General features: G+C 38.4%; 1 protein-coding gene across 2 annotated transcripts in view; it reads left to right on the top strand.

Moving 5' to 3' along the window:
• LOC149154718 (uncharacterized) overlaps positions 1–16,118 on the top strand; it is a 161,237-nt gene extending 145,119 nt beyond the window's left edge. For both annotated transcript variants that reach the window (XM_089439200.1, XM_089439199.1), the window contains exon 5: positions 15,664–16,118. In XM_089439200.1, the coding sequence (XP_089295326.1) occupies positions 15,664–15,798 (135 nt within the window). In that variant the 3' untranslated portion in view covers positions 15,799–16,118. The remainder of the gene's footprint in view (positions 1–15,663) is intronic.
• Positions 16,119–24,890: the final 8,772 nt, after the last annotated feature.

Genomic DNA, 24,890 nt, shown 5'->3' with positions numbered 1-24,890 from the left:
ACGATCTCGCTCTGTATAGCCTCAGTGTAATGGTTGCAATATCATATGTTTCATTGTAATGGCATATGGTTTCGACCTCTGTGATCTCGCATTTTCTCACTTGATCAGGGTCTTGATTATGATCTCGCATATATCGAATATGGCATCATCCACTCATGATATCTCTGCGTTATGTACAACATGCTCTGAGAATGGTATCTCTACTCCTCAACGTCATGCCATCCTCACTACAAGACTATGTATCTCTGCAATACATATATGATGGTCTCGTAATATAACATTGTTTTGAAATATTATAGCATTCAAATCTCTCAAGGTATGATCTGCAGCAACCTATGGTATGAAATTCGATTGCCGGTTCCTTTTGTCAAATCTGGATACCTTTTGAAGGCTCGTATTAAAGAATCACAGTTATTTAGATCTGTTCTTTGGAGTATCTCTGTCTCCTTGGTTATATGACAGATTGTGTCATCACTTGGGTCTATTCTGGCTCACACAGTTAACAGTGTCCTCCTCACTCTTAGTATTGATGGACTTCGAAACTTTCATATCCAATACAATGTGGCCGACTTAAAGAGGAGAACTTGTGTTTGTCCTTGTAGGGCTTCTTGGCAATTCGATAGACTGACATATGTTTGTAATATGCCCACGAAGGGTTCTTCATACATGACATCAACCCTTTTTGACTTTAATGACAAATCCTAAAGGTTCTCAATGGGAGTCATCTAAAAATAATTTTTCTTGCTCATGAAACCCTTGAAGCAAGCATTACAATAATAATTTTATTTTTCTTCTTTTCATCATTTACAAAAATCACAATTACATGTCATTATGAAGACCGAATCTAGTTACACTTTTCAATAAGAAGAAGCACTTGAAACTGGCTTGCCCTTCAATCTTGGAACAATATCCATTGCATCATACTCCACAATTGATTTCTTCCATGCCTCTTGGTTTCTTGCCTCTTCAATGACACTACTCATCAATGCCATGTAGTTCAAAAACTTCTTCAAAAGTATGCTTTCCCTAAATGTGCTCTTGGGAGCATCCACATGCTCCCTAATATCCCTCAATGTTTGCACAAACCACCTGGGTCTCCTGAATGAACTAAATGGAGCTAATGAATCCTCCCCACTTGAAGGTTGACTCCCTGAACTAGAAGTCTCTACATGTTGCTCTCCCTTTGGAGTCCCCTATTTCTTGTCATATAGCATTCCTGGTGGTGACCCATGAGACTTCCTAGATGCCAAGTTCTCCTCGAATTTAACATCTCTATTCACAATTGTCTTCCTTTGCATTGACATGAAGATTCTCTAAGATTTTGAGGTCTCACTATACCCAACAAATATGCCCTTCTATTTTGAAGGCTCTGGCTTCATCCTCTTCTCCGCAGGAACAAGGATCTTTAAGTATGCTATATTTGGCCTCACCCTAATGAATGTGTTAAGTTTAGGTATGTTCTATGCTTAGAGCAATTCATTTCAATTTTCACAGTTAGCTCAATATCATTTCCAGATTAGCAATCACATCAGCGTTAAAGTAAATTGTAGATAGAACATAAACATAAATCGCCGAAGACAAGCCAAGACAAGAGGACACAAGATGTGGTGCTAGCCAGAGACAAACCCCAATGTGGGGATTCTGGGGAAACCCTTGATCAATTCTTCTTATATTTCTTCAATAGTTCAGCAGAGAGAGAGAGAGAGAGATAGTACATTTACAACATAAGACAACACTTTGACTTGACAAGATAAGAACATAGATCTTCTCTAAGAAGATGTCTCGCGAGGTAACTTATATGGACTCATGTGATTCCATCACCCTATCATAGTGCTGCACCATCATACCATGTCCATCATCACAGAGCTGCACCATGCTACATCACTGCTGAGCTGTACCTCATCATGCTGTACCCATCTTGCTTCTCTTCATCATCATGCTGCACACATCATGCTGCTGCACCGTATCATCATGCTGCACCTCCTTGTGCTGCATCTCCAAACTGTACCTTACTGTGCCCATCATGCTGCATCCCCTTCTGCTGAATCTTGATACACTTATGCTACACCTTGATTACACTGCACCTTGATAGACCATGCTGCACCTTGATACACTTGTGCTGCACACCTTGATACACTTGTGCTGCGTACCCTGATACACATATGCTGCACCATAACTTCTGTCATGCTGCCATACTATCTTAGTCATGCTGCCACATAGCCTTAGCAACTGCCACACAGTCTTAGTAGTTAGATAGACTATGATCGCACAGCCCTAGGAAACACACAATGCTGATTTGTGTGTTATAGGAGCTAGGTATGTGTAGCAATTCCTTTATCTAGACTGCTGATAAGAACCTTTTGTGACAGCACATAGGATCTCCTCATTTGAAGGGACCTCTCTCTTTAATTTGACTGGTCTTTAGGACAGCGGACAAGATGTGCACCTAAAACACAACAATGTCTCTTTCTTACAGCAAATAGGAGGTGTAGAAGGCTGTGTTTGCTGTTGTTCCTTACTGTGATTGGTTAGGGCACCCATGTGCTACAACAACCCTTAAACAGTCACCTAAAACATCCCTCAAAAACTGCGGCCTTGTCAAGGGAGGGTCTCCTCCATTTGTGTCACTGTTCTGGGTACTTTTTAGCCCAAGAAACCTCCACGCTATCCTTATTTTAGTTAGGCAAGGTCTGCAGCCTACCACAGGGATTGCTGTCACCTATTAGCCAACCAAACAGTGTCACCCTTACCTTAAAGCTGACCACAAATAGTCTGCAATTCTCCTTACCTAACTCGGCCTCTTTGTAGCATGGAACAACCCTCCACGCAGTCACCAAGAGGTTCTAACAACCCTAAACCACCCACACTGTCCCTACCTTCTTTGCTAGTTAGGGCAGCGAGTTTGCTACCACTTTTCCAGCGTCTAAGGGCTGTCTCAATCAGTGTCTGGATTAGGGCATCTAGGGTATGATAAGGCTGCGTTTAGGGTCAGCTGTTAGGCCTCCTTCACCGTGCTCGATCTCCGTTTGAACTGTGGCCAAACCTTCACAAGACCTGTGGCTAGGGCATCCTTCTTTTACAATGAATAGAGTCTCCTTCTAGACCTGCGTTTGGGGCTTCCTCCTCTTAGACTTCTCTTCCGCTAAAACCCAAAACAAGTGGAGAGAAATCAAGAGTGAAGTGTGTGTACAAATGACAATCAAGTCACCTCTTTTTATACTAAAACGTTGAGCACATGTGGGGTTTATTTGGTTGCTGGCTGACGTTGACGAATTGTCTTATAACAAAAATAAATTCATAAGTCCATGAGTACTTATCGGGATCGGATGATCTTTAGATCAATCCTACACCTCTCGATGAGAGGGATCCAAGAAAAATATCAGCTACCATAAATAAGATGACCCACACGGAGTTTGGCCTTAGTTGCCAGTTTTAACACTCCCTCTCAACCTAAGTCACCTGACACGGGGATTCGGGATTCGTAGGATACGGGGATTCGAGTGTCGGATTCGGACACGTTGACCCCCCAGACAAGACACGTAGGATTCGTTATATATATATATATATATATATATATATATATATATATATATATATTAAAAATTAGATATTTCTTACACAAATTCTAATTAATGATACAAATTCATTGATTTCAAAAAGATCTTCATCTTTAACATGCATAGTACATACAAAATTCAAATACATGTCAGTGGTCACTTAAATCACGATTCATAAATGAAAGACAACTTACAACTACAAGATAGTAAGATAAAGACACTGACAGCTGTAGTTTTCTCATTAAGTCATCAAATCAAAATGTGTTACATAGGTAGTGCTGGTGCAATGCCAATGGCAAATAGAAATAGAAAATATAAAACAACTACACGTATACAAGTCTCAAGGCAATAGGTAGCCCATGTCTCATGAGTCATCAATCCTCATAGTCATCATCAAAATCAGCATCAATGTCCTCATAGTCATCATCAAAATCAGCATCAATGTCCTCATCATCATGGTCACCACTGCGCTCCTCTACATCCTCCTCCTCCCCTATATCCATAGTCGCCTTTGCATCTGCTGGCGTGGAGGATGACCCCTCTAAAATATTATCGTCATCAAATCTAACAGGTTCTAGCACTGGATCATTGGTAAAAAACATAAGGAACAACGCCCTTTTAATGTGTGCGGGTTTCAAATTAGGGGATTCGAATCCCAGAATCGGGACACGTTGTGTCCTAACGGGATTCGTACGAATCCCGTTAGGACACAATGTGTCCCCTTTTGGGATTCAAATCCCCAGCGAATCGTGTCCGATTCCCAAGATTCAGACACATGGCCCCTTTATAACGAATCTGGTTACTTAGCTCTTATGACAATTGTGTCTCTCATGTTGATTTTGCAATTGTCTCTTTGCCTTGGGCTACACTTTGTGTTCTTTTCAGTATGTGTGGTTGTCTTCATCTGCAAGGTTCAACTTGTTCTCTGCTCCTGAGTCCTATTTTGGTTGTTTCCTTGCTTGCGTCAGTTGGCCATGGTTGGGGTCCACCTTTTTATTTTATTTGTTTATTTAACTTTTATCTCAACCATGCACTAGTACCACTTTTCTGTTGCTACACCTTTAAGTCGTGCACTTGGCTCGTGGTGGCTCTAACGATTCACGTATGGTTGTTGTACGACTACCTCTTTCCCTTTTCTTATGTCTCCCGACTTCGTACAATCATACATTTTGTGTGTGTGTGACTAGTTTTTCTGTGCGTTTTGATCACATACCCCCTGCAACTCCTGTATGGTGGTTTCTTGTGTGCATTTCCTAGAAACTAGCCCTCTTCAGAAATGAAGCTCTAATACCATGTTAGTTTCCTAACCCCAACGAATTGGCTAATAATTTCCTAGCAGATTGTTACACAAATCTATTGAATAAAAAACACAACAAAAGTTTTAACATATAAAAGTAAATAACAATGGAAGCAAATTAAAACACCAATCTCGAACACATACACACATATTTTCTGCCCTTCAAAATCCGTTGTTTCATTAATAATAATAATAATATTAATAATAATCTACAACATTCAATGCTTCCTTCCTAAGATAATGACCCTTCAAGGAAAAACACAAATACGATAACAAACCTGAAAATGATCTAGCTGACCAAACCCTTGATCTGTCCTTTGATCTGCTTGATGATTTGGATCCTTCCCTTGCTGCCCCTTGCACTCTTCCTTGAACTCTGCACACTTGTATGAAAGTCCTTGTTCACCCAATGGCTAAGATCTCACTATCTCATTGTGTTTTGTGCTAAATACATGTCTTCTCCTTAAACCTGACCTTCTTTTTATAGGTTTTAGTTATTGATCGAATCCACAACCCTCAACTCCAAAGTAATTGACAATTGAGATTAGATCTCAACATCACTTGAGATCAATGGTTGAGATTCATCCAATTTACTAATGCAAATAACCTTTGCATTTCATTAGATTAACTCACTTTATCTTATAAAAGACCATTACTTCAATTATTAAAGTAATTGCTAAGTTTAAGGGTCAATTAGGCAACTTACGGATGTCTAGACACTTGGACCTTGGCAGAAGTACTTGTCTGAGCTACAAACATCAACATAGAGATGGAAAAATATAGTTCTACATTACCAAGAATAGAGCAACCAAATAAGTAACCTTGAAACTTTATCATGTCTGACTGAAAGGAAGACCATCCCAAGATGACAAGTGATACACCTTATACACCCACTGATGGGTTGGTAATTGTTTCCTTCTTTGTTGTTGTTTTAATGTTTATGTTATTCATATCTCATTGCACAATTTTGTTCAATAAGTTGGTTTAAATAGTGTCAACGAAGTATAAAGCATATATAAGTTATATAAAAAATTAGTTAATTAGTAGTTATTAGGCAAAGGTCACCCAAGGCAGTATAAAGCCAGGGGCCTCCCACAAATTGTAATCATCTTCTATATGTTTAATAATAATAAAATATGAATTTGTTGAATAGATAAGTTTATTTGTGCCATCTAGTATCAGAGTGGTTCGCTCCTAGGATGCTGTTGTTGTTGGGCCATCGGTTACCATTGTTGCACTTGTTTGTCATTGCTCCACAGTGAACACACAACCGCCCATGCCTGCGTTCTACTCCGCCGTCTCACTGTGTCACTGCCGCCAATTCTTCCGCACGTCATAAATCGCCACCGCACCCTGACAAATTGTCGCCCCCCGCTCACCATCCTGTCCCTGTCCGCCCATTGCTCCGTTCATCACTTCCCGACATTCCTCACACCGCACCGCATTCCGTTGTGCCCACGTCATTTTCCTGTGCACCCTCGCTGACGTCTTCTCCACCCAATCTGCCGCTCTGTCCGCCTGTTTTATTTTATTCACCTGATCCGTCGTTCATTGTCCTCGACAGTCGCGTCCCATTCTCCCGACCTTCAAACTTGTTCAAACACATTCCGTTAGCTATTTAATTTGCATATAGTTTATATATGAATATATAGTTATATAGTTCTAAAAAAAACTTTTATGTTATAAAATAATTTCAATATATAATAAAATTAATTAATAAATTTAATTTAATTATATATATATATATATATATATATATATATATATATATATTAGTTCAAATTAAGGAAGAAAGTTTAAACTGGCGGACAAATATACACCCCCACAAACCCATTCAATGTCGTCGATGACAATGACCGATTTCAACAAAAAATTGATTGATCTTGAGAATAGGATTACTAGCCATTCCGATGATTTTAACCAAAAATTAGTCGATCTTAAGAGTAAGGTTACCGAACATTCCGACGATATCAAGAAGCTTCAAGATACGACAAATCGGATACAAAGACAACTCAAGCAGAACCATACCTAAGCCAAAATGAATCAAAATCAGAGAATGACAATACTAACCGCTATTTGTGATAGGATGAAGATTACACCCGAACAAATATTCTAGGATGATGGAGGTAATCAACAACACAATTCATCAGATTCAACAAATTCAACAGATTCTCATGAAAAAACCGAGTCTCCAAAAAAATCATCCACACACCATCAAGAAAATAGTAACGCGAATTTTCAAAATAAGCAACTCTGGAATTCATTCACCAATCAATACCCTCTTTTCATTCCACAGTTAGCGACATATCAACGAAGAGAAAAAACTTAGTTGCCCAAGTTTGACGGTAACAAAAAATGTAGCGTTGCGTGGCTCAATAAAGAAAAAGAATATTCCGAGATTTATGATATTGACAACGATGATGAAAAGATTAGGCACACTTCCATGAAAATGGAAGGCGAAGCATATAATTGGTATATGTGGTAGAAGAAAACGACGTTCGTTATCAGTTGGAGAAAATTTAAGGATGCGTTCTTTAAAAGGTTCCAAGGTGTCAAGGAAGAAGAGTTCTTTTCAACACTCATCAGATTGTGACAAAAAGGAGATGTGGATGAATACACTCGAGAATGGGAGACCTTAGCAACACGAGTACCTGGGTTATCAAAATCTCGTCTAATTCAATCATACATCTCTGGACTTAAAACCCATCTACGAGTAGAACTTGAGCTTCATGACATTACGTCGATAGAAGTAGCAAGACAAAAAGCAAAAGCTGCTGAAAAGAAATTTGAAAAGATACTGTGGTCAAAACTGGAAAAAGTATATTCGAGACGAAGAATTCCCCAGTTTGCGAATACGGATAATACAAAATATGTTCCACCACATCTTCGTGAAGGAGAAAAATCTAACGTGGAAATGCAAAGGATGAAAAAGGGCAAGTGCAAACGCTGTGGCGAAAAGTGGGACCCTAAACATAGGTGTGCTAAAGGGAAAGAGACAAAGAACCTATATAACTGTGAAGCAACTAATGATTCAATCAGTGATGAATCAGCCATAGAAGGAATAGAAGATGCCCCAGAATTCTCTCCAGAACTAGATGACGAAAGAATTCCACAAGTGTCATTATCAGCTATGACAGGTATATCATAACCCTAGACTTTAAAATTAAAAGGACATATCAAGAAGAACAACATAATGGTGCTCATCGACACTGGTAGCACCCACAATTTTTTAGACTCAACCATGGCAAAGAGACTCAACATTTTCATATTTCCCATGCCCAACATGAAGGTGAGGGTAGCCGGTAGTAAGAAGATTGAAAAGGTAGGGAAATGCCATAAGGTCAAATTGCAGATTCAAGACTTCAATTTAGAATCTCCATCCTACATTGTAAGATTAGAAGGAGTAGATGTGGTCTTAGGTATCCAATGGCTACAAACCCTAGGCACTTACTCTGCCAACCATCAAAAGCAGTTTATAAGCTTTAAATGGGAAGGGCAGAGGTACAAGTTATATGGATTCCAAGCACCAGAAAATCAAATCGTGTCATCATCCCAAATGATGAAAATGATTCGAAAAGGAGTACCAACTTATGTAGTACAATGTCACCAATTATAAATGTTATCTGCAAAAGTGATCAACGAAGGGTCACCAGAAGTACAAGAGCTAATTCAAAAGCATGAAAAAGTATTCCAAGACCTGCCCATGAAAATGCCACCTAACAGGGAAATCGAGAATACAATAGCAGTCAAAGCAGGATCAGACCTCGTCAACGTCAAACTGTATTGATATCTGCATCACCAAAAGACTGAAATTAAGAGATTAATCCGAGACCTTTTGAAATGTTGAATCATCTAAAAAAGTAAGAGTCTGTATGCTACTCTAGTTGTATTGGTAAGGAAGAAGGATGGATCGTTCAGGCTATGCATTGATTATAGAAGATTAAACTGTAGAAATTTCTAAGTCTGACACGTTAGAAACCCCTACTGCATTATCTGGTTTATTTTCTCCCACTTGTTCATTTCATTAACAAGTTATTTATAAATATAAATACCGAAAATAAACACAAATGCAAGCTTAACACATATACAGATCAACAACTGAAATAACTGAGACAAACACACAAGGGACACCGTTATTTTTGGACAATTGTCCTCGGAAAAGCCAATGTGGGAAAACTGGTGCAACAGATATGAGGGTTTTATTATTATGTAGTTTTTGAATACATCTAGGGTGCCAGAAATGGCTCACCCAACAGAGAATGCCCTCGACAGTAGTACCTCTCCTTGGAGACAGATATTCCAGCTGATCAATCACCGGATGAACGATCCCACAACAACAATGGCAACTCCTTAGCTGGATAGCGAAAGCTGCTCCAAGCTTCTCTACTGCTCTATGTCACTTTGCAGGGATTGCGTCACCCTTCCCTACTCACTAGCACTCAGTTTGCCCCACGAAAATCTCTCGGTGCTGCCTCTTGGCCCTGTGTCAGCTCTACTAGCCTATGCGTAGCTATTGAAGCCTCTGTGTCAGCCCCTTGGCTCTCTGCATCAGCCCTCAGACCCTCTGCATTACCCACGCTGGCCTCTTCAGCCTCTGCGTAGCTCCCAACTTCCTCTGCATCAACCTTTCCAGGTTTTGCGCTTTCTCTTTGGCACTATCTCTGCCTCTTTGCTATGTATTCTTGGCCTCGTGCCGAACTGCCCCTTGCTGCAACAGATCCCTGGTTCGATTTTCTTAGCAAACCCCGGTCTAGAAAATTGAATTGACTGATCAATATGGTGTATCTCCAACTGACCCTCAAGCCTCCTCTTATACTTTTCCTATTGAGTTTTCAACAACCGAGATTAAGTCCCTAATCAATAGCTAAGATTAGATTTGGCTTGATCAATGTCATTTAGAACTTTCTCACCCAGTTTTATATTAATACTGATTAATATATTGATTTTCCTAAGTTTAGACTTAGGAACCCCATTAAAAATATTAATTATTTTAATATCTCTCCAACTGGGTAGAACTTCCCCAAACCATTTCTGGGTTTTGGAAATCTTATGTGCCTTAGCCTCTCCACCAATTTTCATGGCTAGAGCACATCCGATGCTACCACAAATCAACATAAACAAAATAACGATAAAAAACAAATTCCCAATTCCCTTTATCGATGAAATGTTGGATGAACTATATGGCGCAAAATACTTCTCAAAATTGGACTTAAGGTCAGGCTATTACCAAATCAGAATTAGGTTGGAAGACATACCAAAAACTGCATTCGAAACACACGAAGGTCACTACGAATTTAAAGTAATGCCCTTTGGGTTAACCAATGCACCAACAACATTCCAAGCCACTGTGAACGAGTTATTCAGGCCATATCTTAGGAAGTTTGTATTAATATTCTTTGATGATATTTTAATTTACAGTAAAACTTGGAAGGAGCACCTACAATATCTGGGTAAAGTTCTTACACTATTGGAAGAGCATCAGTTCTACGCCAAGAAATCCAAATGCACCTTTGGGAAGGAAGATGTAGAATATCTCGGACAGATAATATCCCATGAAGGAGTAAAAGTGGACCCTAATAAAATCAAGGCTATAAAGGAATGGACCAAACCTGTTACTATATCCAAGCTAAGAGGGTTCTTAGGATTGATTGGATATTACTGAAGATTTATTAAAAACTATGCACATATAACTGCACCTGTAACAAACCTTTTAAAGAAGAATTCATTTTAGTGGAATGAGGAAGCATGAAGGTGTTTTGAAGAATTGAAGGAAGTTATGTCTAACTTCCCAGTATTGGCAACTCCAGATTTCTCTAAACCATTTATCATTAAGTGTGATGCTTCTAGGTTCGGTATATGTGCAGTGTTAATGCAAGAGGGGCATCTAATAGCTTTTGAAAGCAGGAAGCTCAATAAACAAGAACGTCTTAAATCCACATACAACAAGGAAATGCTCACTATTATGCATACACTGGCCAAGTGGAGACAATATCTTTTTGGAAGTAAGTTCTCCATTCGAACAGACCATAACAGTCTCCAACACCTCCTCCAACAAAAAACACTTTTCGAAGAACAACAAAAATGGATTGAAAAAATTGTTGCCTTTGACATGGAGATATTACATAAAAAGGGAAAAGACATTGTAGTAGCAGATGCCCTGTCAAGGAAGGACGAAGAACCAACATTAATTGCAATCTTGGTTGTTGTTCTTGAATGGCTTAATGAGATTCAAAGTGAGTATGCCAAGGATCCGGAAATAACTGCGATAATCAATAACCTTCCAGACAACTCAAAATTTGAATTGAAAATGATATTCTATGGTACAAAGGAAGAGTCTATCTGAATTCAAACTCCAAGTTTAAATCCAAGAAACTCAAGGAGTCACATGATTCACTATCAGTCGGACATGTAGGATTCTTTAAAACTTACTACAATGCACGTCAATCATTCTTTTGGAAGGGGATGAGTCATGATATTTAGAAATATGTAGCAGAATGTGACAAATGTCAAAGAAATAAAAGTGAAAATATTATGACACCTAGATTACTTCACCCCTTAAACATTTTGAATAAAAAATGGGAAGAAATATCAATGGAATTTATTGAGGGATTACTTGTATTTGAGGGCAAGGATAAGATTTTCGTAGTAGTCGACAGACTCACCAAATATGCTCACTTTATTGTGCGAGATATTTTGCAAAAATATTTATAAATTACACGGTTTTCCAAAAGTCATTGTGAGTGATAGAGATGCCAAATTTAAGGGTAATTTCTGGAAGGAATTGTTCAACCATATAGAAAACTACCTAAATATGAGTTCCGCTTACCACCCTCAAACAGATGGACAAACGAAGGTTGTCAATAAATGTTTGGAGGCCTACGTACGTTGTTATGCTACAAAAAAAAAAAAAGTGGGTTCAGTGGTTGCATCTCGCTGAATGGTGGTATAATTCAACTTACCATACGTCAGCAAAAATGACTCCATTCCAAGATTTGTATGGGTACGAACCTTCGAAATGGAAGGATCTAGCTACTGTCTAGACAAATCTACCAGCTGTTAAAAACCAACTAGAAGAAACCCAAAAAATCGCCCAAACCCTAAAAGAAAATTTAAATAATGCAAAAAACAGTATGAAGCAACAAGCTGACCGAAACAGAACCAAGAGAGAATTTGAAGTTGGAGAATACGTATCTGTCAAGCTCCAGCCATACAAACAGTTGTTCTTGAAACAAAAAGGAAAAAATAAATTAGCACCAAAGTTCTATGGACCATACCAGATCAACAAAAAGATCAGCCAAGTTGTATATAGTCTAAGCCTTCCAGATAAAAGTTGTGTTCACAATGGCTTCCATGTATCTTGCCTTAAAAGGGCACTGGGTGACCATCAATCAACACAAACAATGCTTCCATCCTTAGATGATGAAGGAAGGGTCATTTTAGAACCAAAAGGTATCATATCCACCAGGGAAAAGAAGCTTCGATCTCATGTAATCAAGGAATACTTGATCAAGTGGAAGGACTTACTAGAAGAAGAAGCTTCTTGGGAGACTGAAGCATTTCGTCAACAACATCCATCGTTACGTATGCTTTGAGGACAAAGCATTTTTTTGGGAGGATGGCAATGTTATATAAACAATTAGTTAATTAGTAGTTATTAGGCAAAATTCACCAAGAGGCACCCAAGGCAGTATAAAGCCAAGGGCCTCCCACAAATTGTAATCATCTTCTATCTGTTTAATAATAATAAAATATGGATTTGCTGAATAGCTGAGTTTATTTGTGCCATAAGCAGATGAGATGTTGATTGGAGAAGAATAAGGAAATCATTGAAAAAGATCAAGGAGACTTTTATCCAGGGAAATTAGGTAAATGCTGCACTATTGACTTTGGTCATGCAGTGAACCTTGCTCATTTGATAGAGCTTGTAATGGTATTGAATGACAAAAGTCAATGAAGCAAGAAATGAAGACAAAAATAGAAACTGGGCTTTGAGTTTGAGTAAAAATGCAGTTGGTTGTAAATTGGTATATAGACACTGGAAGTCTGATTGTCCACTGGATAAACTGGTGGTTAAAGGCTTATGCGTAGGGTGAGGGCATACACTTTGAAGCAAAATTACCATACCATATTTGGGGAAGAAAATACTAAGAGTTGACTCGGGTTTGGGAAAGACTTGTCAATTGTCTCAGAAAGAAACATAAAGTAATTAAAAAAGGATACCCTGCATCAATTTAATAGTTAAGACTGACCATATGATGCAGACATTCAGTAGTGATATGTTTCAATGTAAATAGATGATGTGATATACTACAAAAGGCAATCGTTCTGGATGGTTGACAGTTCTGTTAATTGTCTGCTATGTAATCAGGTCAGTAAAACAAAAAAAATGGGTGCTTTTTTCCATCATTTGTAGGCAAATGAATGAATTTTTGATTCACACGTCACATGCCGAGTCGATATGACTCTTATTGTACTTTCTTTTCTTTGTCATGCTTGCCAACTAAACTTGCGAGAATGACTATGGCTGAGCCTGACCCAGAAGAGGTGACTCAATTTAGTTTTGTGACAGAGCAAAGTCAGATGTGAGAGTTGATTTGGACTGTCTCGCTATTCTATGAATTAACAGGTACCAAGGGCATATGTATGCCTAGATAAATAACGTCTGCAGCAAGCTAGGTATCACAAGAATTTTATCTTATGCTAACTTTCATGTGAAGCATCTAGAAAGGACATTGGAATAGCTGTCATATATGTTGATAATTTTATCATGGTTGGAAGTAATGAACATATGATAGAAGCACTCAAGGAAGACCTTCAAAGCATTCTTGAGGTCACGTCCTTGGGCATCCTCTACTGTTTTGGATAGAAATTTGACAAAAGGAAAATCATATCTTCATGTCGCAAACTAGGTATGCACGTACACCCCAAGGAAACTTATAAAGATTGTATATCAGTGACTACAACTAAGGAGATTGCTTCGAAGTTGTATTTGCCTGAAGATTTAGAGTCTGTTGATGGAAACATTCTACATGCAGTTTGTGGGAAGTTTGTTTAATCTAACCACACTTAGACATGATATAATTTTATGATAAAGGCACCAATTCCAAATTTATGAATTCTAAAGGTTCTCATCAGAGAGTAGTTAAGGAGTTATTTATCTGTCAGATGTATGGATATCCCTTTGGTTATAGTGTGGTGTATTCGTGCACTGGGTTTATACACTAAAAACATATTGTTGTTGGATGGAGGGTATGTAACCAAATAAAAGGTTGTTATCTGCTCTCCAATGCCTCCCCACTGCCACACCCCCCCCAGAAAGAAAAAAAACTGTACAATGAAAAGGACATTCATACATATGACAGACAAATGGCTTTCCCCTAACCATAAAGAGCTATGGTTGTGGTGCAACTTCTAAATACTCAACCCAAAGCTACTTTTAAAAATGACTTTCATTTTTAAAATATTCATCTTTGAAAATGTGCCACATTTAAATTGATCAGCTCAACGAGTTCCTGAATTGCAAGTTCTTAACTGCGAAAGCTTTGGACACATGAATCAATTATTTTTTACTAATCTATTATATTGTTTTTCAAAATTCTGTGTTTTATTAGAACTGGTATCTTTACTTATCCTATATTGTTCACTTCTTATTTAAACTCTCTGACACCACAACTGATATAACGATGCTTATGATTAAATATGAGCCATGCACGATTTTTTGTGTCTTCTATGTTCTCACCCTAAGTTGCATGGTACGGGGAAATAGAAACATGTATCTGAAATGGGAATGTGCTGGAAATGTGACCTCCCAAAAAATCAGGAAATGGGGAAATGTGATATGTATATACACACTGAATGGTGCCTGAAACACATTTTAGGAGAGGCGAAATGTGTTTCACCCCTCCTTAAATGTGTATCAGGCACGTTTCAGCATCTCCATACCAAAACATGCCTGGTATGGGCTGGGTGGGGTGTGTTCATTTCCTGCAATGCAGTTCTCACCGTGTCATTTTGATCTAGCATGTATATCTGCCATTTCTACCATATTTTATTCAATTATGACTGTTTGGAGCATTGAATCTACTCTACTTTTACATGTTTACATGTCTTCTATGTTCTCACCCTAAGTTGCATGGTACGGGGAAACATAAACATGTATCTGAAATGGGAATGTGACCCCCAAAAAGATCAGCAAACAGGGAAACGTGATATGTATATACACACTGTATGGTGCCTGAAACACATTTCAGGAGAGGTGAAATGTGTTTCACCCCTCCTGAAATGTGTATCAGGCATGTTTCGGCATCTCCATACCGAAACATGCCTGGTATGGGCTGGGTGGGGGGTGTGCATTTCCTGTAATGCATTTCTCACCTTTTCATTTTGAACTAGCATGTATAGTTGCCATTTCTACCACATCTTCTTTATTTATGACTGTTTGGAGCACTCTCCCTTTACATGTTCCATGGTATGAATTGCCAACTTTTTCTGAATCCTTGGAATATATTTACTTTTATTATAGGTTCCAGTGTCAGGGAACGTATGAGAGAAGATCTCTAAATGCACTTTCTCTGGTTTGTATAAATTCTGTAACGAGTTTCTCCTCTGTGTACATGTATGCATCATTCTCATGCATGGCTCTGTATTATTTTGTAGAAATGCTGACCTGGCATTCTTTTAATTCTATATGCAGAGCGACTTTTGTTTCTAATATGCATTTGTTTTATAAGTTAGTGTTTTTGTTTCAGTCTGACATTGTTTGCATGATGTAAGTTGTATTTACATGTTGATGTGTATGTCAAAGAGCAGAGGACCAGGAAGACGTTGAATGAAAAAATAGCTCAACTAAATGCTGCAATTGATGAGGTTTCTTCCCAACTGAGAGCAGAGGATGATACCAATGAACCAGCAGTCACTGCTTCTGAAGGAGAACCTGCTACATAAATACCATTCTAGATTATGACTGGCTGGGAGATTGTGTAATGTTAAACTATGGTCCAGTCATGCAGACCAGAGGACTCCTAAATTGGGAACATTTTATGTCATTGGCGTTAGTGAGACTTTTCTGTGTTTCTTGATGTGTATGGCAAGTTTGAACTATGCAAATGTTTGTTGCTTCATCTTGCAACGAGCCATTTTCCATCACAGGCTTAAGTAAACCTATTTGTGAGAGGAACATTGCACTTTGTTTGCATTATTAAATGGTAAATGGGAATAAATATTTTTAGTCGATAAATTCACATGTAAAATGATTGCAAGGGAGACACATTTGGTTACTTTAGTCCACCGAAACTTTTCCCATGGGTTCAAGGTAGACACATTTTTATTTTTTTTATTTTTTTTTGTAGGTGATTGAAACTAAAAGATATACTGTGAAGCATTTTTCCCCTTTCAAAAATGTGTGATTAGTGACGAGATTATTCATACCAAATTATTGGCCAAGATCACTTAGTATTTTCTATCACTGTACCTTGTCACAGTTTTATATCCTATGCCATTGGCGTTAGTGAGCCTTTTGTGTGTTTCTTGATGTGTATGGCAAGTTTGAACTATGCAAATGTTTGTTGCTTCATCTTGCAACGAGCCATTTTCCATCAAAGGCTTAAGTAAACCTATTTGTGAGAGGAACATTGCATTTTGTTTGCATTATTAAATAATAAATGGGAATAAATATTTTTATTCGAGAAATTCACATTTAAAATGATTGCAAGGATGACACACATTTTGTTACTGTAGTCAACTGAAACTTTTCACATGGTTTCAAGGTAGACACATTTTTTTTTTTTCTTTGATTGTAGTTGATTGAAACTAAAAGGTATATTTTGACGCATTTCCCCCTTTTAAAAATGTTTGATTATTGAGGAGATTTCCATACCAAATTATTAGCCAAGATCACTTAGTGTTTTGTATCACCATACCTTTATCACAGTTTATACGTATGTTCTGATGTTATAGTTATGCAGGTTTCTTTCTTTATATTATTTTCAGGATTTCTAGGAGTTGCGCTTGCACTCCCACATTGTATTCATACAGGTTGTACTCTTCAGTCTCTTTGACCTATTTCTGTGGTCATTCGTTAGACATTAATATAACTATTTTATCTTATCTTATTCCTGGCATGTGGAGTCGTTATTTTCAGGTAAAGATGTTACTATAGACTGGTGTAAATTATAATGATCTGGGGTGCTCAGTTTAGTCTGTTGTATATCAGTTTGTGTTAAAGTCCCTATCTGGAGTAAAATAAAATCTATACTTTTTGCATCTTAATGATACATAATTATAAAGTCCAGCATATCAAATAAGGTTGATACCAAGTATGCAATTTTTTCTCTTCAGGCATTAGTTCTTCGTTTCTGTCTGAAAACATGCAAGAACATTTGAGATCACATATCTGTTTACCTCAAATTCACATTGATTCTTTGGAAACCAATATAAGCAGGGTGAACTTAGTTTATAATTTATTGAGCCTGTTGAAAAATGGTCAGAGTTATTTTTGCACTTGCTGTCATTTAGTCTTCAAGAATCCGTGGAAAAAGCTTTTAGAATGGCACTGGATTTTCAACTCTTGAAGTGATTATGGAAGCAGTTATTTTCAACCTCAATCTAATTTGTTGAGCCTGTTGAAAAATGGTCAGAGTTATTTTTGCACTTGCTATCATTAGTCTTCAAGAATCCGTGGAAAAAGCTTTTAGAATGGCACTGGATTTTCAACTCTTGACGTGATTATGGAAGCAGTTATTTTCAATCTCAATGCTGCTATAGGACTCTCTTTGCCTAATGATATTTGGTTTCCAAAGATACGAGTGATGAGAAATATCACATGATTGAATGTGTTTGTCAATTACGAAAACAATCAGGAAACTGTTGTAGAATGTAACTAGTGATGGTCTTCATAATTGTATTTGTCATCATGTAAAAATAAATTTATTGTAAAAGAAAATTATTTTGTAGCATGGGTTTCATGCTCTTTTATTTATTTTGTAGGTCATAGCCTCCATTGAAGCCTTCTAAGTTTCGTCATGAGCCATAAGAGTCATTGTCACATTTATTAGACCCTTCTTGGGCTTTTGTATAATGTAAAGAAATTTATTTGAGTCAATTTGTCACCTCCTCACCAAGTCGGCCCTATTCTGATGAAGTTGACCTAGATTAGGGCTAATTCAACCCAACAGAAGCAGTATAAATAGAAGTAGAACTCGACTTATTTCCCATCATCTCATTTACAAGTTCGATTTGCAATTTGAGGACAAGGAAAGGAGAGTGAAGTCAAGGAGAAGGAGGATTGAAGTTGACAAAGACCAAATTGAAGTTCTTAGGCATCTCTCTCTCACGTGTGAATTGTCTAGGGTTTCTGGCCAAGTTGTAGGGGCCGAAATGTCTCAAGCAGCTGTAGGTCCAGGTTTCTAAAGCTGGGGGGCTGAAATTCTAGATTGAAGCTGCATTTGAGAAATTGACACATGGAGACTTTGGCAAAGTACATCTACTTGAAGGAAGTGCTGACTTTGTGGTTGGAGGAGGTATTTGTCTAGGTCAAGAGGGTCTTGGATTATCTCATTTAATTCTACTATTTGAAGAGTTTCACTGGGTTTTCCTCTAGATAGGGACTTTGCGGTGGTTGAGTGCATATATCGTGTTCCTTGTTGTGATCTTCATACATTTTGATTTGGTAATTGCTTGATGAAAGATAAAATAATTAAGTAAAAGAAGTCAACACACATCACAAGTAATTATCAAGAAAAGAGGAATCAAACCTTAATATATGTTGAAATAGGTAACTAGGTTCGGTCTTCATAAGATATGAAATGTACTATTGATTCTTATGTATTATAAAATGAAAGAAAATTATTATTGTTGTTTTTGTAGGATGGGTTTCATGCTCAAGGTCATTTTCTTTGAAGGCCAAGCACCCATTGAGTGCTTCTAGGGCTTGTCCTAGGGTTAAGAAGTTGATAGTCATTGTCATATGAAGAAGACCCCATTGAGCACATTGTAACATGTAAAAAAATTATTTTCGTATTTGAAAGTGTGAAAATACCCTCCAAGTGCAAGACGATCTGGTAGCTGTGAAGTCGGTGTAATACCCTCCTCCCACATTTACCCAAGCTAACTGGTCCACTGGGGTAAACATGTGATGAAGAGTTACTATGATATGATTCAACTCCCCAAGTACAATTAAGGAAGTGGAATTGACAAACCAAAACCAAACTGACCTTCCTTAAGAGCTATAGAACATTTTGCAGCAAACCAACCCTTGAGAGAACTTGATTCTTGACTGTACTTGACCCCTAGTCGCTCCCATGACAAGGCCTCCATGCGATTGAGACCCTCCAGTTGCTCCCACAAAAAGGCTTCCATGCCATCGTGGCCTTTTCCAGGCAGTTCTGTGCCAACGACCCCAAATTCTGATCCACTTTTTTTAGGGCATGGACTCAGGCCTCTGCTCAGAACTTGATGAAACTTCCAGAAATGATAAATAACATTGAGACAAGGCTACTAATACAAAAACTTGACAAAGCCTAGCCATGACAGACATTCTGTCAAATACATCATGAACATGTAATCTACAGGTCATATGAACACATCTGAACATACTTATTTGAGATTCGTCAAGAAGATCTGATGCCCTCTCACCATAACTACATTATCATCTATTAGGTCATGCATTCATTAAGATTTCATTTACGAAGCAAAACAAAATGAGAGCCATAGCTCAAGTCTCTCATAAACCATGCTTATAACCAACATATAACCACCAAAATAACAATGATAAAACAACCATTATAATCACACAATAACAAACACATTTACATAGTACACAAGAGGAAGGAGATCTTATTAACATATGCAAAATGCAATCAGGGCAGGGACTTCCATGTACCACTCGACCATAGATTGAGCTAAACCAAATCTTGCTTTCAACCAATCACCCACGTGTTGTATTCCAAGCATGAATGTGAGACTTACTACAAAACATTCAGGGCTTCCTCAGGATTTACCGCAATCCACCAAGGGATTCCTAGGCCCAAGCTTTCATCTATACCACCAGGCTTTACCACAATCTTGCCAAGGGATTCCTAGTTCCAAACAAGAAACATACACTACTAGGCTTTACCACAATCCCACCACATACCGGTCCAGGGATCATTAGGCCTATACAAGCATGGATGCCTTCGTATCTCTCCCAATCATAGGGAATTTGTCCTCTCCACCCTCTAGGCTTTACCATATATCCCGTGATTCATCGGTTGAGGATTCTTAGGCCCAACGAGGGCATACACAATCAAGCTTTGCCGCAATCCCACCTTCACTGGCCTAGGGATTCCTAGGCCTGGTGTTTCTTCATGAGACCAACACACTCAATTTCGAAACCTTCCGACAATCCAACTCAATCAAGTAAGAGAAACCCCATCACGTCATGGCTATCTGGAAATGGAAAGGCAAGACTGACAACCACTGTCACACCTGACAAAACGCATGCCAATGACAAGAAGAGAACAAAAAACACAAATGCATGTACCATGCATGCCAAAACTAGCAAGGAAATCATAGATGCAACTCGATACCTATATGTAATCTCACTGTAGCCACTCGATCCAACTCTTCCTTTCTTGATCTTTGCTTCCCTTTGCTTTCTTATATTTCCTTTGCCTTCATTCCTCTAATGCTAGAGTGTTCTAAGAATATTCCAAGTGTGCAAGAGTATGAAAGAGTAGAGAGAATAGAGAGGGAGCTCCAAAACTGAATTGACAAAATGTTGTGAACTAATCTTTAGAAGCCTTTTTATTAATGAGGCTTCTATTTTCTTCAATTTTCATTATTTTTCTTTCATTTTCATCCTCACATGCAACCTGTGACTTTTCACCGCCTTTTTCTCTCAATTTCTATTTTCATAAATAAAATGCCAAATAATACCTCTTTTTCTTTTCAATGCCTTTGTCGTTGCATTTGCCAATTTCCCCTTAGGCATATTAAACCAAATGAACAACCACACTAGATGTTTTGCCCAACATTCAATTTGAAATACGTGTTCCATGATCTTGGTTTTATTTTGCCTTCATTAATTTTATTACATGGATTTTTAACCCAGGGTGGTTAGAAACCCCTCCCCCTTAGGGGAACACCTTCTTCGGTGTTCAATGGCACCTACAACCAACAAGTCCGTTGAAAAACAAAACATGCTACCCATGGAGCTTTATAACTTAGCTTGATGCAATGTTTACAATGAACAATCTGTTGTAAAGCATAACCAACACGATAAACATTGTTATGCAGAATCTACGACTGCAAACATAAGTATCTTCCCTAGGATTGGTGGTCTGACATAAAACAACAGAGAGACAAAGGGACTAATGTTTTCCTTGAAGTAAATAGATAACAAGATGAAACCTACTTGGACTCTGTCATATGCTTCACTCTTTCATTGGCTTAAATGCTCCAATCCTAGTTCTGATCGCTATTATTAGACCCTGCACAGTTAGATAACACAAGTCAACGATCCATGAAATCTGTGTAGCATCATCTAATTACTTTATTCAATATCAACATGATATTGAAATATATGAAACCATAACGTCATATATAAGAAAACAAAGAACTCTTTGCATTAATAGAAAGGGAGCAAATTATAACCAAAAATAGGTGTTGATCTTATAAAAGAGCTCTTCCAAGTTGACTTGTCCTTTCATTGTCACAAAGTGCACCTTTAATTACCCTAATGCATGGAAATATATCTCTCACAACAACAACATAAGCGTAGAATCACTCTCGAAAAGCCAACATTGACTCAAAAGCAAAAATGGAGGCTTTGAAATGATATGATAAACCAAAAGACAAACACATTTCCCAACCCAGCAACTACGAAGATGAAGTGGAAGAGTGTCATGTTCAAGAGCGACTCACTGCCATTAACAAATGGAGTACATTTTTTTCCAATTTCCTCAACCATACTAGTTAGTACCACTTTATTTTTTAACAAGCTTGAGGAGGATAACATATGTTTGATTTGTAAGTTCATCCTTCAGATGAATCCCTCTGAGAATATTTAATGAACCGAGAGAGAGTGGTTCGATCCCATCATGAACGTCGAGTCCATCGCTGCTTGATGTTTTAATGAGTCCAACGAAGGTATAACTCAACATCTTTTTCATATTTAGAGTTTGAAAAAGAAGCGGAAAAGAAAACTCTAGATGTTCATTTTCGTAGATAGTCCCTTAGGTTTGAAAAGACAGAAAATAATACCCAAGAGAACCTCTTAGCCATGTTCGACTAAGGTATTCCTTTTTCGTAGTTAGTCTATCTCAGTTTGGAAAATGGTTAAACTTATATTGAGTAGACACCTTTTCATTTACTTTAACGAGTTCTAAAAGATAAGTGCTCGAGAATCATTTCATACTTTGGGAGTCTAAAAAGAGGTGAAAGAGAACTTCGGGCAATGCCTTTTTCATATGTTTACGACGCTCAAAAAAGTGATAAAATTTTGCTCCTTGGTCAAAATAATCTATTCAAAACATGACAAAATTTGTTCTAACAGTTGTCGACCTACTCAAAACAAGACAACAAAGATTAAAAATACTTGTTTCATGGTACACATGGCTTGTAACTACGCCAAAACATTAAATGCGAATAAAATAATGGAAGAAACAACCATAAATATCCAAAATGACTATTCATTTTACCCTTTCACATTTACCTTCAACATTGAGAGTTCTAAGTAGTTTTTTCTCTCAATCTTCTGCTACTGATTGTTTTTGATCCGGTGGATCGTTTGAAGTGCCGTCACTTCCAGTTAGGAGCTAAAACCTTTCTCTTTCAATTCGTGGTCTCATTTTATGATTTCATGCAAGTTAGACATTTTTGAGGGCCATGGGGTTCAAAAAAATCGCCTTAGGACCAATGGAGGCCTAGGTAGTTGAAAAGTGCGTTGCATCTAAGTGAGGGTTCACTGTAGGGAGGGATGCAACACACTGTCTCTCCTCTTGGGGGTGCGTTGGGTGTAAATCCCAAATATGTTTGCCAATTTCCCTTCAAAATTTTTGAGTTTTGTTGCATGGAAAAAATCCTAATGAGTCTCCTTTTGATGTTTCAGGTCTTCATTAGCATAAAATCAATTTTATCTAGAGAGAAAGAGAACATGAAGAACAAGATTTAAATGCAACTAATGATCTTGCTACCATCCAGGCACTAAAAGACTGTGGATTGTTGAAATTCTTCTGGCTTCCTGGTGTGAGGCAATAGATGGAACTACTGGCATATCTTGTTCATGCATGGAATGTGTAAGCATAAAAATTCATATTTGGGGAACATCTATTCAAGATTACAGTAGAGGACATATATTTTTTGACTAGTTTATCCATGAGAGGTGCCCCATCTCTCTCCTAGGTGGGAGAAGGGGTGGAGAAACAGTGAAAGATTATATCACTACTCACTGCAGAACTCGATCCAAGCCAACTAGAAACGAAAAGATCAACATAAAAGATTAACCCATCTTCCCTTAAGAACTATCTTGTTCATCATTGCTAGATTGACGGGTAACTCAACACTTCATGTAGCTAATAGATCACACATGTAGTACGATGTGGAGTGTTTGGAGCCAACAATCTTCAACTGGAGTGAGGGAGTATTGGTCAATATGAAAGAACAATTGTCTAAATCAAGAGAGGGAATGTTGAAAAACTTTGGATACAGTTCCATCTTGGTCTCTTTTTCCCTAGAACGGATTCCATTACTACGACCTCAACAGATTACACTCGAACCCATAATTCGAGGGTACGACATATGTGGAGGTGGATAGATCATATGTCCCGACATGCAAGTCCGTCAGTGATCATTGTCTCACCAACCTTCTTTGGATGGCTACATAGATAGTTCATTATTGTCAATGATTATCTGTACATAGGGATGGATTTCCGCGACGATTGATCCGAATTGGATCCTTAAACACTCTCTAAAGTTTTCCTGAACTCCGTAAAATTCATGCTAAAGTTTCAAAGTCTTATAAATGTTGAGATTCTTAGAAATAACCTCTACATAGTGGCAATTTGTGATCAGCACGGAGCAACGAGGACCCTCGGTCAAAGCGCGCAGACGTTGGCCCATGGTGAATGCGCGCTAGCACAAACTAACGAAACGGGAGGCCAAATCAGAAAACTGGCGAAATGGGAGGCTAATCACATATCGCCGGGAAAACCCCTCGAAGAAGGAAAATCCCCTAAGCGCTCGAACTTGAAAAGCATAAAACCGTATGGAAATCGCCGATTTCGTCAGAAACAGGTCCCACACCAAAACCAGCAGGATATCGGAAGGGCTTCGAGCAGTAAGCGGTTTCAACCGAGTCCTGCTCGATGCCATACATTGGGTGACACACGTCTGACGGATGAGAGAGAAAACTGCTCACATGGGACAGGTAAACGTCATGCTACTTACCCGCCCGATATGGACGAACACTGTAGGATCTAGAGGCCCCAGATCGACGGCGGAAAAGCGATCCGATGGTTGACCAGATTCGATAGGGTAAGATAGGCCGAATGGATAATATTTGAAGTCCGGCATGAACGATGAGTTGGCAGAGGAATCAGTTTCGTGGGCAATCTTGGAACAAATGGAAATAACGACCGTTCAAAGAGAACTGACACTCAGTTCATTATGAAATAGGTGGCCACCTCCTTGTGAAGCGTTACACAGTGATGATGACGTAGAGCTGGGGAATTCAAACGGATAGAGGCAGGAGAGCCAGAAAGTCGGGAAGTAGAAACAAACAGTCAAGAAGTGGATTGGCTTTAAGCCACGAACTAACAAAGAGCAAAAGAAGCAGAAAGCTGAGAGGCAAGAGAGAAGTGAATTGCAGAGAACACAGAAGAAGCTGGGTTGACCTGTAGAGTAAAGGCAACATCGAGCCAGACAGAGACAGAGAGAGTTCAAGAGTCTGTGAACTCCAGAGAAGGCTTGAGAGGTTCAAGCAAACTCCTCTATATTTGCCTGTCAGGTATTTAGTCTCAGATTGGACTCATACCACTGTGACCAGTAGAGGTTGAGATTCA

This window comes from Pinus tabuliformis, chromosome 9, assembly GCF_031772625.1.
Source record: "Pinus tabuliformis cultivar Carrire ecotype Pingquan chromosome 9, CPIR1, whole genome shotgun sequence".
Classification (NCBI taxonomy): domain Eukaryota; kingdom Viridiplantae; phylum Streptophyta; class Pinopsida; order Pinales; family Pinaceae; genus Pinus; species Pinus tabuliformis.
Note: the sequence above shows the minus strand (reverse complement) of the source record. Positions and strands in the feature narration are given on the sequence as shown.